Here is a 15,401-nt window from a genome sequence, read left to right on the forward strand (position 1 = left end):
AATTTTAAAATGTATTCAAATAGAAAACAGTTATTTTAAATAGTAAAAATATTACACAATTTTACTGCTGTATTTTGGATCAAATAAATGCAGGCTTGGTGAGCAGAAGAGACTTCTTTAAAAAACTTACTGTTCAAAAACTTTTGACTGGTGTTGTACGTATCACTTGTTTACCTGTTTCAACCCTTTGAAAGCATGCAAACTGTATTTAATATGAAATATTAGTATTGTATTAGTCATTAGACGATGATGCGTTGTGATTGTGATTGTATGTGATTTAAGCACTGAATCCATCAGAGACTCTGGCACTATTGACATATTTTAATCCTCTTATTTGCTACTGTTTTTCTAAATTTTTTGACACTGTCACCACTTTACAGTAAGCATTTATTTATTAAACCTGGTTATTTAATTTATAAACACGCTGTTTGTTCCAAATACATGAACTCAAGTTAAATGTAAGACTTCTAATGTTAAATAAGCATTAGTATATGTAGAAAATAACTGTCTCAGATAAAAATCAGACATTAAACGCCTTATGTTGTTATTTTTTTTGTTTTAGCCTGTTTTTCACCATGCAAATAGCCTTGAATGCTGGCATGGTGTTCAAACAAACAAACTTTTATAATTGACTAATATAACACATTAAGAAAACCTATTTAATCTTATTGTAAAGTGCTACCGGTTTGTCTAAAAGAAGCACAATGTGAGTTTCAAAGGCTTTGATTTGAGCGTCTCATGTCTGTTTCTGTCTCCGCAGAGGTGAATCTGTTCAGTCCATCTCAGATCTCAGAGAAAGTCCTTCTGCGTATTCTTAAACACCCTGATGTGATCCAGGAGATCAAATTCAGCGAGAACGACAAGAAATCAGCGCATCACTACCTGTACCTGCGCGGCAAAGCCGTGGACTACTTCATCCTCATCCTGCAGGTAACTGATCCTCAGCCGAGTCACGGCTTGTGAAGCCAGTTAGACACACGAGGTGTTTTAAGCAGTTTAAGATGACCGCGTGAGAGCGTGCTTGGCATTAGCTTCTGTTGCCACATGCTACAACTGAAGACTCGACTCAGGGCTGTGTCGTGATGTTTGAGAACATCTGTCTGCAGTCTCTGTATGTCGTGCACTACGGCCTGTTAAAAAAAATAAGACCTCAGAAGACATCTTGAGACGAACTACAGTTTAAATGTTTGGGGTCTGAAAGATATATTTGGAAAGAAGTAGGGCTGGGTATTGATTCAGATGTCCCGATTCGATTCTTGATTTTTTTAAAATTTTTTTGGGGGGATTACATTCAGTGAATATAGCTTTAATACAAATGCAATTGATATTTCAAAAAAATTGACAGTAAACATCAGTTTACAAATGGTGAATTAATAGAAAGAAATTAAGAGCCACAGGCCTGTATTTTAAACCCATTCTATTTTTGTATAAGGTCCTTTTTTTTTAAAAAACAAAAATAGGTCCCTATAAAATGCTCTACTTAATTTTTCTGATAATCAGATGAAGGCATAAAACATTAATTTAATTGATCCTAATCAAAATTTATCCTAAAAATTAAACCCCTTTATTTTTTGGCAAACAAAGTGCTGTACAACAGAGGTTTACTGTTAAAATGAAAAAGAAAACAAATGTGATTTATTCCTTTAAAAATAAAGATTTATGAATATTTATTAGTAGTAGCAGCATCGTTGTTACATTTGAGTCTAAAGACTGCATATTTCTGACACAGTTTCTGCACGTTAAACTAAACTTTTATCAAAAATACAGTAAATATTGTGAAATTTTAGTACAATTTAAGATAACTGTTAAAATATTTCGAAATTAAATTTTTGCTCTGATGGCAAAGCTGAATTGCTGTTCAAGAAACATTTCTGATCATCAATGTTGAAAACAGTTGTGCTGCCCAATATTTTATTATGGAAATTAAAATCAGGATTCTTTCTTGAATAGGACATTTTCTTTTTAAATCAATGTTTTATAAATGTTTACTGCCACTTGACCAATTTAATGCATCCTTGCTAAATAAAAGCACTAGTTATTATTATTTTTTTGAACGCTGCTGATTTACCTCCGCAGCAGTGCGGCTGTGATATATGAAGATAAAAGCTGAAGATCCAGTTTTGAGAAATTTTCCAATAAAACTGAGATCAGGAAGCTAGTGCTGGGTGTTTATTTTTCTTATGATATGAATTTTTAAAATACCACAATACCGGTGTCATTTAAATAACTTTAGGAACGTTTTTTTAATAAAAAAATATTTTAATTTTTGTTTATTTTTTCGTTTGTTACTCAGACGCAGGCAGTGCGCTGCATAGCTGCTCTTTAGTGTAACGTTAGATGCATGTTGATTTTATCAGACGATGTCGCGATTATAAATGAGAGTGACTCCTGGTTAACATGTATTAATGGGTCGTGTTTAGTCACTATTTAGTGTGGAATTTTTCTACAATATTCGCTCATCACGACAGTAAAATAGGGCATTCTAAGTCAATCTACTGCAGGTTTTCCTCCCTCAATTAGTAGAAAATGTGGTTAACACCCGGTTATGCATGGAAAAAAAATAAATACGTCATATACCGTGAAACCGGTATAATTTAGAAAAATACCGTGATATAAATGTTTGGTCATACCGCCCAGCACTACAGGAAGCATTCATAAGGCAGAGAAACTGCAGTAAAAAGAGGCTGTTTCTGTGTGTTTTTTGAATGAAAAGCATTATGGACCTCAGTACTGTTGACATGGTCTGCCATGATCTCACATCTGGCGTGATGAATGGTTTGGTATAAAGAAATTGAGCCAAAATGCCTTGTAACAGTTGCACAACTGCAGTAAAGAAGCAATAAAAAGCACGTGACGGAGGTTATTGCCAATAAAGCAGGTTTAACTAGGAAATATCTGTCTGCACACACTTCCCCGTCCATTAGCTTGGCTGGTTATTTGTTTAAGATTCACCCCTGTGTTGAGTTGTCATCACCCGCATGAAGCTCGTCTCAGATTTTGGGAAGCTGAGATCCAGATGATTTCCTATCGAGCAAAGCTTGAGTTCCCACAGCGGTCCCATCATCCATCACTTCATTCACGGTCTTGGGTTTGTTGTTGTTGTTATTATTGGCCTCTAAACAATCATTAGAGCGCTCAGCTGGTGATGGTTAAACCGTTCAGTGATTTGCTGAATTACAGACCCCACACATTCATTCCTCCACACTGATGCTTAAAGCCATGAGAATCATTTGTTTTCTTCTGCTGAACTCAAATGAAGATATGTTGAAGAAAGTTGGGAACCAAACGTTTGCTGCTAGTCCAGCGACTGTTTGCTTACCAAATATCTTTTGTGTTAAAATTTATAGATTAATTGTATCCAAAATAAAAGTTTTTGTTTACATAATATATGAGTGTTTACCGTGTGTGTGTGCGTGTATATATACACACACACACACACACACACACACACGCTGGTCATATAATTAGAATATCATCAAAAAGTTGATTTATTTCACTAATTCCATTCAAAAAGTGAAACTTGTATATTATATTCATTCATTACACACAGACTGATATATTTCAAATGTTTATTTATTTTAATTTTGATGATTATAACTGACAACTAAGGAAAATCCCAAAATCAGTATCTCAGAAAATTAGAATATTACTTAAGACCAATACAAAGAAAGGATTTTTAGAAATCTTGGCCAACTGAAAAGTATGAACATGAAAAGTATGAGCATGTACAGCACTCAATACTTAGTTGGGGCTCCTTTTGCCTGAATTACTGCAGCAATGCGGCGTGGCATGGAGTCGATCAGTCTGTGGCACTGCTCAGGTGTTATGAGAGCCCAGGTTGCTCTGATAGTGGCCTTCAGCTCTTCTGCATTGTCTGGTGTCTCTCATCTTCCTCTTGACAATACCCCATAGATTCTCTCTGGGGTTCAGGTCAGGCGAGTTTGCTGGCCAATTAAGAACAGGGATACCATGGTCCTTAAACCAGATACTGGTTGCTTTGGCACTGTGTGCAGGTGCCAAGTCCTGTTGGAAAATGAAATCAACATCTCCATAAAGTTGGTCAGCAGCAGGAAGCATGAAGTGCTCTAAAACGTCCTGGTATACGGCTGTGTTGACCTTGGACCTCAGAAAACACAGTGGACCAACACCAGCAGATGACATGGCAGCCCAAACCATCACTGACCGTGGAAACTTTACACTGGACCTCAAGCAACGTGGATTGTGTGCCTCTCCTCTCTTCCTCCAGACTCTGGGACCCTGATTTCCAAAGGAAATTTACCTTCATCAGAGAACATAACTTTGGACCACTCAGCAGCAGTCCAGTCCTTTTGTCTTTAGCCCAGGCGAGACGCTTCTGACGCTGTCTGTTGTTCAAGAGTGGCTTGACACAAGGAATGCGACAGCTGAAACCCATGTCTTGCATACGTCTGTGCGTAGTGGTTCTTGAAGCACTGACTCCAGCTGCAGTCCACTCTGTGAATCTCCCCCACATTTTTGAATGGCTTTTGTTTCACAATCCTCTCCAGGGTGCGGTTATCCCTATTGCTTGTACACTTTTTTTTCTTTTTCTACCACATCTTTTCCTTCCCTTCGCCTCTCTATTAATGTGCTTGGACACAGAGCTCTGTGAACAGCCAGCCTCTTTTGCAATGAGCTTTTGTGTCTTGCCCTCCTTGTGCAACGTGTCAATGGTCGTCTTTTGGACAACTGTCAAGTCAGCAGTCTTCCCCATGATTGTGTAGCCTACAGAACTAGACTGAGAGACCATTTAAAGGCCTTTGCAGGTGTTTTGAGTTAATTAGCTGATTAGAGTGTGGCACCAGGTGTCTTCAATATTGAACCTTTTCACAATATTCTAATTTTCTGAGATACTGAATTTGGGATTTTCCTTAGTTGTCAGTTATAATCATCAAAATTAAAAGAAATAAACATTTGAAATATATCAGTCTGTGTGTAATGAATGAATATAATATACAAGTTTCACTTTTGAATGGAATTAGTGAAATAAATCAACTTTTGATGATATTCTAATTATATGACCAGCACCTGTGTGTGTGTGTGTGTATATATATATATGTATGTGTATGTATGTGTGTGTGTGTATGTGTATGTGTATATATATATATATATATATATATATATATATATATACACACACACACACACACACACACACACACACACACACACACACACACACACACACACACACACACACACACACACACACACACACACACACACACACACACACACAAACACATGCATGTATATATTTAAGAAAAACTTATATTTATATATAATATAAAATTATATAAATTTATAAATATATTAACATGTAAATATTTTCAAAATATATACTGTGTGTGTATTTATATATACATAATAAATAAACACAGTACACATATTATGTAAACAAACTTTTATTTTGGATGCGATTAATCATGATTAGTCATTTGACAGCACTACTTTATTCGGTCATCCATTTATTTGTGTATAAATTTTTTTTAAAAATAATATCTATATAGTTTTTATGACTTTTTATTTCAGTTGAAATTGTAGTTATTTTAATACATTAAGTTAAATGAAATGAAAATGTGAAATGTTGCCAACTGGTTTGAATTTTAGTTTTAAGATCTTCATTTTTCCTCTCAAGTCAGTGTATTAGGATGTTGATGATACTTCATATTTAAATGCATCATTCATTCATTCATTCATATTGGAACATTATTATTTTTTCTCAGTGCATGCAACACTTAATGCCGTGACTTCATGGATTTAAGACGTTCGTTGTTTCAGCTTTAAGACCTGTGTAGGGCTTTAGTTTCTGATAAGGGTGTTTAAGACCAGCATGGAAATATATGGTGCACTGGTGTAGTTTGTGGCTCTTAAACGTCTCGACACTGATCTTTGTTCCTTGAACTTGTTGAGTTCAGTCGCTCCGGTTCAGATGTCTGAAGTCAGCGGTGTCGATTATTCACAGTGAGAAGAAGCTGATTCATTAATAGGTTATGAAGTGCACACTAGCAGCAGTTTGAGGCTGTTAAATGTGTCACGCATCTGTTTGTGTGCCTTTTCTCATTTATTATTTAAAGCGGCTCAATGATGTGTTTGTGGAAGCAGGATATGCCGTATTATGATTATTATTTAATACGTTGAGTGCGCTTGCAAGTAGACTTTCCAACATGGAGACCTTTCTTTCCTGGCACCGGTTAAAGACGGCCTCCAGCAGAGAGCGGCCGAGTGACCTTCATCAAAGATTAATGCTGCTTTATGAGGCGCCAGGCTTTGTGCGGAAGATCCACAGCTCCTCTTCTGTGCATATTAAGAGTCTATGAGAAAAACTGTGCATGCAGATTGTCTGGCTGCATCTATGAAGAAAGTCAAAGACAGGAAGGAGTTTTCATTGTGTTTTTAATTTTAAAAATAAAGACAAGACTAATGTTTCTGTATATTTACACTGCTGCTCAAAAGTTTGGGATCAGTAATTTTTTTTTTTAAAGAAGTTTCTTCTGATCATCAAGGCTTTATCTATTTGATCAAAAAATACAGAAAAAACTTATTTTGTGAAATATTATTGCAGTTTCTAATATTGGTTTCCTATTTTAATATACTTTAAAATATAATGTATTTCTGTGATGCGCAGCTGTATTTTCAGCATCATTACTCCAGTCTTCAGCGTCACATGATCTTCAGAAATCATTTCAATATGCTGATTTATAATCAAAGTTTGAAACCGTTGTGCTGCTTCATATATTTATGTAGACCTGTGATATTTTTTTTTTAGGATTCCCTGATTAATAAGAAGTTAAAAAGAAAAGCAGTTATTTAAAAAAATAAATTTTGTGTTACAGTATACAATGCTTTTCAAAAGCTTGGGGTCAGTACATTTTTAATGAAATGAATGCTTTTATTCAGGAGGGATGTGTTAAATGAATAAAAAGTCATAGTAAGGACTTATATTGTTAGAAAAGATTTCTATTTTGGACAAATGCTGCTCTTTTTAACTTCATATTCATCAAAGAATCAAAGAAAAAAGGTTCCAAAAACAATATGAAGCATCACAACAGTTTCAACACTCATAATTCAGCATATTAGAATGATTTCTGAAGATCATGTGACACTGAAGACTGGAGTAATGATGCTGAAAATACAGTTGCGCATCACAGAAATAAATGATATTTTAAAGTATATTAAAATAGGAAACCAATATTAGAAATTGCAATATGATTTCACGATATTACTATTTTTTTCTGTATTTTTGATTTAATAAATACAGCCTTGATGAGCAGAAGAGACTCAAAATCATACTGATCCCAAACTTTTGAGCGGCTGTGTGTATATATGTATGTGTGTATGTATATATATATATATATACACATATACATACATACACACACACACACACACACACACACACACACACACACACACACACACACACACACACACACACACACACACACACACACACACACACACACACACGTATGTGTGTATATTTAGCTAATGCTTCAAATGTTTATATTCATACTAATTTATTTAGCTTTTTGAAAAAGGAAAAAAAAATGTAATACCTAAACTTAAGGCAACCCAAAATAAGAAAGTAGTTTCATTAAATCATTTGTTCATATAAAGATAAGATAAACCTTTTAATGTTTGTTTTTGCTTGCCTTAAATTAAGGTTTTAGGTCGTTATGATAAATTAAAGGGTTTTTCCTCTCATAATCAAAACAGTTTAATTCAAAATAAAGCATAAGGTTAATTTTATATTTTTGTTTAAATCTACAAGATTATTTTCCCTTGCAATATCTAAAAACAATGTAGTATAAAAGGATAAATATAAAGTTTAGCTTTTAGATTAGTTTTTTTTCCTCTTAAAAAAAAATCTAAAAAACAATTGAATTCAAAGTAAATCTTAAGTTTAGCTTTTGAATTTAAAAAAAAAAATGTTTTATTCAAGAGCAGAATGTAAGAGAGAGAGAAGTTTTGCTTTAAGATTTTTTTTTTTTTTAATCTACACTTGTTTTTATGTTTGTTTTTTTCCTCTGAAAATCTAAAACTACTTAAAAGCTAAAGATTTATTTTCTTTTTTTTTTTATTCTACAACAATATGTAGAAAAAAGAGAGAGTCATTGACATTTAGTTGATTAGCGGTCGTGGCTAGTCAGTGATGTTTTAGCTTTCATTCTTTCAGTGGCGTGTTCTGAAGATGAATTCAGAGATGCAGCTTCTTGGTGAGAGTTTAGAAGGATTTACTGTAGTGCTTCAGATCAGCTGCTGTGATTTATTCGTAAATAGTAGGTCTCTGTTTTTGTTAGTGCTGTGGTCATACATTTATGCAACAGAAGCTTATAGTTACTTGGCCTATTTATTTGTTAAAATCTTATCGCTCATATATCCCAAAAGAAACGCGTCTGGTGGAGTGACCAGCGTAATTACACACTGATCGTTCAGACAAATGACGGTCTAATTGATTTTGTAAATATGTAGTTTTGCACATCCCTATTTTAACTGGGCTTTGTGAGGAGAGAATTATAGCAGCGCAGAAAGAGAAGCTGTGATTGTCTCTTCTGTACAAAAAGACTTGAAGTTGTTTGCTTGTGTTCTCTGCACATGAGCACCGCTGTTAGTTACTGCAACGAAGAGCTGTTAAACACACTCGGTCATTTCACTGTGTGTGTGTTTGTGAATGATTGACAGTTCTGACGATGAGAAGAGGTTACTGAGTGATGCAACTTCACCAGGCCTACTGCACGTACACACACACACACACACACACACACATAAACAAACATGGTCTCTTCTCAACACCTCCATTATTTATACAGCCCATCTGCAGACTCGCTTTGTGTCCAAGACAAAATTGGACTAAATCTGACAATTATTTCTTATTTCTTATTCATCATTATTATTTCTAAAAGTGTGTGTGTGTATGTGTGTGTATATATATATATATATATATATATGTGTATGTATGTGTGTGTGTGTGTGTGTACACACTTAAGAGTTGTTTTTATTCAAAAACTGTAGAGAAGTCCATTTTTAGAATATTAATATTTATAATAATGTAATCATATAACATAATTATAATAATAATGCAATTGACTATTTAAAATATTTTATAAAGTTTTTGTATTATTTATTAAAATGCAAAAATTATTGGTATTATATTATTTTCCACAATAATTGGCTTTACTTAAAATAAATTAAAATAGGAGAATTGACTTCAGTAAAAACAATGGTAATATTTTCTTTTTATTAGTAGTAGTATTATCATCATTATTATAATTTATTAATTATCTTTTTTAATTTGTTGATCATTATTATTACTGTTATTATGTATTAGAAGGCAAAAATTGGCTTTATTTAAAAACTTAATTTAAAATTCTTTAGTCCTCTAGTTAAATGTGTGTATTTGTAGGTATATACTAGGTATGCAAGATTGTTTTTTGTTGACATCTTAAGGTTGGATATGCTTTAAGTGTGTTTATAATTGACAAATGTGAACTTTCCCCTTGGCCAGTGTGTACACACACACACACACACACACACACACACACACACACACTCTGCCCCGTTACAGACAGGGGTTTGTATATTAAGTGGCACAAGGACGGTCGGGACGGTCTATTTAAAGAGCTCTTCTCTGTGTTTCTTATTTTTCTCTCTCTGTGTGTGTGTGTGTGTGTGCGCGTGCTTTTTGTCCTGGAGGTCTTTCTTGTTAAGGTCAGTTTGTATATTTGTAAAATGTGATTGATCTGATCTTTCCAGAAAAACAGGATTCATCCATTGCAGTCCCTCCCTGCAAACACTCCCTAATTGTGTGTGTTTATCAACAGTGTGATTGTGCTGCATTGTGCACCTCATTGTGTTGACATCAGTGGTATTCAGTCCCTTCTCTTAGTGTGTGTGTGTGTGTGTGTGTGTTCAGTGGATTTACTGTGCTGCATTCCTCTCGACCCGAGCTCACATTCACTCACTCCTATGCTTTTAATTCTCCCGGAGCTTCTCACTCTGTTTGACCGCTAGTTGTTTTTCTTTCTTCATTTATGTGTCTGTTCACCTTTCAGAAAAAAATGGCTCTCATTTTCCTTGTGGCTGGGAAACTGGTGGAGTGGTGTGTTCACAGGCTTACGACCGAGTCCCCAATTCATCTAGACGATTAGTTCCCTGAAAAAATGAGAATTTGGCATCATTCAGAAACTAAAAGGGAGATGTTCTGAAGAATGTTGAAGCTGCTAATTTCAATACCACAAAAGCATACAGTGACAAAGAAGTGTCAGCTATTCATTTTCAATCAGTAGTGACTTAAATTCAACTGTTTCTTTATATTTAAGTCATCAAGCGGCTTCAGAAGACAGTTTTTTTTAAAGTACTCTTTTCATAATTTTTGTGAGACTGAGACATTTGTCATATGAGTTTGGAATAATACGAGTCGATCAGTTTTCTAACTAATCAGATTTTCTTGTACAATATGGTAAAATATTTTATTTAAAGAAATTAATACTTTTATTCAGCAAGGAAAAGTAAAGACATTTTGTAATGTTACAAAAGATTTTGATTGCAAATAAATGCTGCTCTCTTAAACTTTATTAATCCAAAAAACCTGAAAAAATGTATCATGGTTTCCATGAAAATATTAAGCAGCACAACTGTTTTCAACATTAATAACATCAGCATATTAGAATAGAATGATTTGCAAGCTTTTCCATGATATTCAGCTTTTCCATCACAGGAATACATTTTAAAAATATATATTTTTAAATTTTATTCATTTTAATTTAAAAAAATGTTCAAATAGAAAAACAGCTATTTTGAGCTTAAGAGACTTGTTTAAATTAAATAAATAAAACCATCAATCCCAAACTTTTTTCTTATTACTTTTTAATTCTTGTTTGAATTTCTAATATTTGTTTCTTATATTAATATATTTTAAAATGTAATGTATTTCTGTGATTTAAAGCTGTATTTTCAGCATCATTACTCCAGTCTTCAGTGTCACATGATCTTCAGAAATCATTCTAATATGCTGATTTGCTGCTAAAGAAACATTTCTGATTATTATCAATGTTGGACACAGTTTGCTGCCAAATATATTTTGAAACCTGTGATTCAGGATTCTTTGATAAAGTAAAAAAAAGTGTTTATTCAAAATAGAAATCTTTTCCAAGTCACTAACTCAGTAACTTCTTATCCATTTAACACATCCTTGCTGAATACAAGTATTAATTTCTTTAAAAAAAAAATAAAGAATAGAATAGAGAATAGAAGTGTATATTGTAACACAAAATGTTCTGTTTTATTTCTGGTTGTTTGAATCGTGCTGCTTCTCCTCACAGGGCCGTGTGGAGGTGGAGGCTGGGAACGAGAATATGATGTTTGAGACGGGGCCGTTCTCTTTCTATGGAGTCATGGCTCTCAGCGCTCCAACACTAGGTGAGACACACACACGATACAACAAACATCACAAACACTATACAACATGCCTATATACTACTACATATAGCCCCCTTCACAGCTGTGTTCATATATCAAGAGACGTACACTCTCCTGAGGGACGAGCAGTAGGTGGTCTTATTTGTGAGTCTGTGTGTGCATTATACTAAACACCACATTATTACAGGGATGGGAAAACACTTTAAAGCACTAATCACTCATAATTATAGTTATCTCATGTGGGATATTGGGACTTTTCCAGGCCACCCATCTCTCCCTGTTGGGCTTTGATAAAGCGGTCGATCATCGCCCTCTAGTGGCCGTCCACTGTCCACTTAAACGTATCGTTTATCCATAAATGAAAATTGTCATCATTTTCTCACCCTCGTGTCGTTCCAAACCTGTATGACTTTTCACCGGCGTTCAGAAGGATGTGGATGCTGCTCTTTGTCGGACCACAATCCATCAGAAATCTGCTCTGCTGTAGCTCTCTTTTCTCATTCACACTTTCACATATTCAATAGTGGTGCAACGGATCACACAACTCACGGTTCGGATCATACTACGGATTTTGAGTCATGGATCGGATCATTTTTCAGATCAGCTAAAAAAATAAAAAAGCTTACTTTAAGCGCTTCTATACCCCAGCAGAAACTACTAGCTTCACTACTGAAGTCAGTAATACAACAAGAACATTGCACAAATTCCAAGCATAGATGTACAGCCTACAACATAAAATTATAGGCTATAATACAATAATGCTTACTGCATAAGTTAAATACAGATTGATCTTTGTTAAAGTTGTGGTGTTGTTTGATTAGCAGACAAGACAGAAGTAGGTATTTCTAGGCTACTGTCTCTTTAAGACTAAATACACGGACCTAAATACTGACACGCATTCGGTTTTTTTCTTAGTCAGCTGTATACGTTAACTTAAGACATGGACATAAATTGGTAAACATGTGCAAATGATAACTTTCAGTCTATACTGGTTAAATTTAACTGTTAACCCGCGAGTCGCATGCGTGCCGAACCGTGTGGACTGGTCCGTACGGATCATGGATCATCTACGATCCGTTGCACCCCTAATATTCAAGTTTTCCATATTATTTTTTTATTTTTATTATTTTTTTTAACACAGCCAGTTGCAGCTGGTGTTAGTCTCTTGTGCTCATCAAGACTGTATTTATTTGATCAAAAATACAGAAAAACAACAACATAATATTGTGAAATATTATTGCAATTTCGGTAACACTTTAATTTAAGATGTCCTTGTTACACGTGTTACATGTACTTACTGTTATAATAATAATAAATTATGCATAATTACATACAAGTAACCCTAATCCTAACCCTAACCATATAGTAAGTGCATGTAGTTAATTAATATTACTCGGTACTTAAATGTATAATTACACTGTAACAAGGACACCTTAAAATAAAGTGTAACTGCAATTTCTAATATTGGTTTCTTATTTTAATATACTTTAAAAATGTAATTTATTTCTGTGATCAAAGCTGTATTTTCAGCATCATTACTCCAGTCTTCAGTGTCACATGATCTTCAGAAATCATAATAATATGCTGATTTATTATTAATGTTGGACACAGTTGTGCTGCCTAACATTTTTTTGGAAGCTGTGATACTTTGATCAATAAAAAGTTGAAAAGAACAGCGTTTATTCAAAATAGAAATCTTTTCTAACAATAGAAATCTTTACGATCACATTTAACACATCCTTGCTGAAGAAAAGTATTAATTTCTTAAATTCTGACGCCAAACTTTGAATAGTAGCGTATATTGTAACACACAATTTTTATTTTGAATAAACAAAGTAAATGTTCTTTTTAACTTTTTATTCATCAAAGAATCCCGAAAAAAAAGTATCACAGGTTCCAAAAAATATTAGGCAGCACAACTGTTTCCAACATTAATAATAAATCAGCATATTAGAGTGATTTCTGAAGGATCATGGGACACTATTTTCCTGTTTAACACTGTAAAGCTGCTTTGACACAATTTTCATGGTAAAAAGCGGCAGATAAAAGTGACTCGACTTGACTGAAGACTGGAGTAATGGTGCTGATAAATTCAGCTTTGCTTCACAGAAAACAAATTATATTTTAAAGTATATTAAAATAGAAAACTCTTATTTTTCTAACAGAGTTTTTTCTGTATTTGTGATTAAATAGATACAGCCTTAATGAGCATAAGAAACTTCTTTAAAAACCCAAATTCTTACTGATCCCAAGCTTTTGAACAGCGGTGTGTGAGATTTGAGAGGTTTATTGACTCGGTTCTCTGGCGTATCCTCACACAAACAGACTGAATGTTTGCCTGACAATCCACAGAGGAAGGAAAGTCACACAGTTTGGAGCATCATCAGAATGAGTTTTGGCTCCGTTATCCCTGTGTTTGTTTCTCTATCTGTGCTCATGTATGTACGCTACTGTTCAAAGATTTGGGGTTGATTTATTTTTTTTTATATTCATATTATCTCTTCTGCTCACCAAGCCTGCATTTGTATGATCAAAACTACAGTAAAACAATAATATTGTGAATTATTATATTAAAATACATTTTCATTTAATCATTTAGCAGAAGCTTTTATCCAAAGTGACTAACAAATGAGGACAGTGTACTGTAAAAAATCAAAATTAAAAGCTTAAGGCAACCAGCTTCAGGAGATTTTTGAGTTTTCTCAACTTGTTGTTTTCAGTTTATACAACAAAAATGTAAGAAATCTGAAGCTGGTTGCCTTCAACCTAAGTTTTCTCAACTTTTTGATTTTTTTTTTTATAGTGAGATGTGAGTGCTGTGACTAGTCTTAGTTAATCTAATGCAGTACGTGTAGTTTTTAAAAATAATAAATAAAAAGTAGATAGAATATAACTAGAATAGAGAGAGCTAGTTTTACAGGGTCAAGTTATTATTTTTTATAATAAATAAAAGAAAACGAGTAAAAAGAATAGAGAGCCACTGACTCTAAACTTCTGAACAGTAGTGTCTGTCTGTCTTCTGTCTTGTTTCCCTCTTCTTCAATACATCTTACACTTCCCATCCATCTCTGTCTCTCTCTCTCTCTCTCTCTCTCTCACTCTCAGTGAGTGTCTCTCGTCCCCATCACCTGTCTCTTAAGAGATGCTCTCTCTTCTCTCGATTCCAAGGTAACTGCCGGCATGTCGGGGCTCTCTAACCTCTCGCTGGCACGGGTCGGACTGATTAACAGAAATAACCCTCAAATGCTATTTAAAGGGACAGTTCACCCAAAAATGAAAATTAACCCATGATTTACTCACACTTAAGACATCCTAGATGTGCATGACTTTCTTCTTTCAGACGAATACAATCAGAGTTTCTTTTTATAGCTTTATAATGGCAGTGAATGGGTGTTGAGATTTTGAAGCCCAAAAAAGTGCATCCATCCATCATTAAAAGTACTCTACATGGCTCCAAGGGGTTAATAAAATCTCAACACCCATTCACTGCCATTAAAAAAGCTGGGAAGAGCCAGGACATTGTTTTAATATAACTCTGACTGTATTTGTCTGAAAGAAGAAAGTCATAAACATCTAGGATGGCTTGAGGGTAAATAAATCATGGGTTAATTTTCATTTTTGGATGCACTGTCCCTTTAAGTGGCAGCCTGTTTCTTTTACTAAAGTAGATTAGATTTTTGTTCACAGGTGTCAATATTGTAACAGTTTTTAGACACTTTTAACAGATCTGGAGTTAAAAAATTGCTCTTCTGTACCTGCTGTCCTCCAGAGCCTTAACAATTAAACATGCTTAAAGAAATATTTCAATGCAAAATGGAAATTCTGTCAACAGTAGACTCAGTCAAGCCACAAAAAGCACCATGTAAGTGGTCCATATGTTGAATATATGCTGGGAGTTTTTGTGCATTTTCAGCAAATAATCGATTAAATTCAGGTCTTTTTCTCACGTAAAGTTATGGTAT

The 15,401-nt window shown here is 34.2% G+C and overlaps 1 protein-coding gene across 4 annotated transcripts in view; it reads left to right on the forward strand.

The window, feature by feature from the left end:
- LOC131541467 (metal transporter CNNM4) overlaps positions 1–15,401 on the forward strand; it is a 46,552-nt gene that overhangs the window by 21,942 nt on the left and 9,209 nt on the right. For 2 of the 4 annotated variants that reach the window (XR_009271517.1, XM_058777223.1), the window contains exons 4-6: positions 761–930; positions 11,343–11,439; positions 14,545–14,607. Coding sequence is in view for 2 of the 4 variants with exons in the window: in XM_058777223.1 (XP_058633206.1) it covers positions 761–930; positions 11,343–11,439; positions 14,545–14,607 (330 nt within the window). In the remaining 2 variants the exon portion in view is untranslated. The remainder of the gene's footprint in view (positions 1–760; positions 931–11,342; positions 11,440–14,544; positions 14,608–15,401) is intronic. The other 2 variants (XR_009271518.1, XM_058777222.1) reach the window with 1 other exon arrangement.

The sequence above is a fragment of the Onychostoma macrolepis genome, chromosome 05 (genome assembly GCF_012432095.1).
Source record: "Onychostoma macrolepis isolate SWU-2019 chromosome 05, ASM1243209v1, whole genome shotgun sequence".
In the NCBI taxonomy this organism is placed as follows: domain Eukaryota; kingdom Metazoa; phylum Chordata; class Actinopteri; order Cypriniformes; family Cyprinidae; genus Onychostoma; species Onychostoma macrolepis.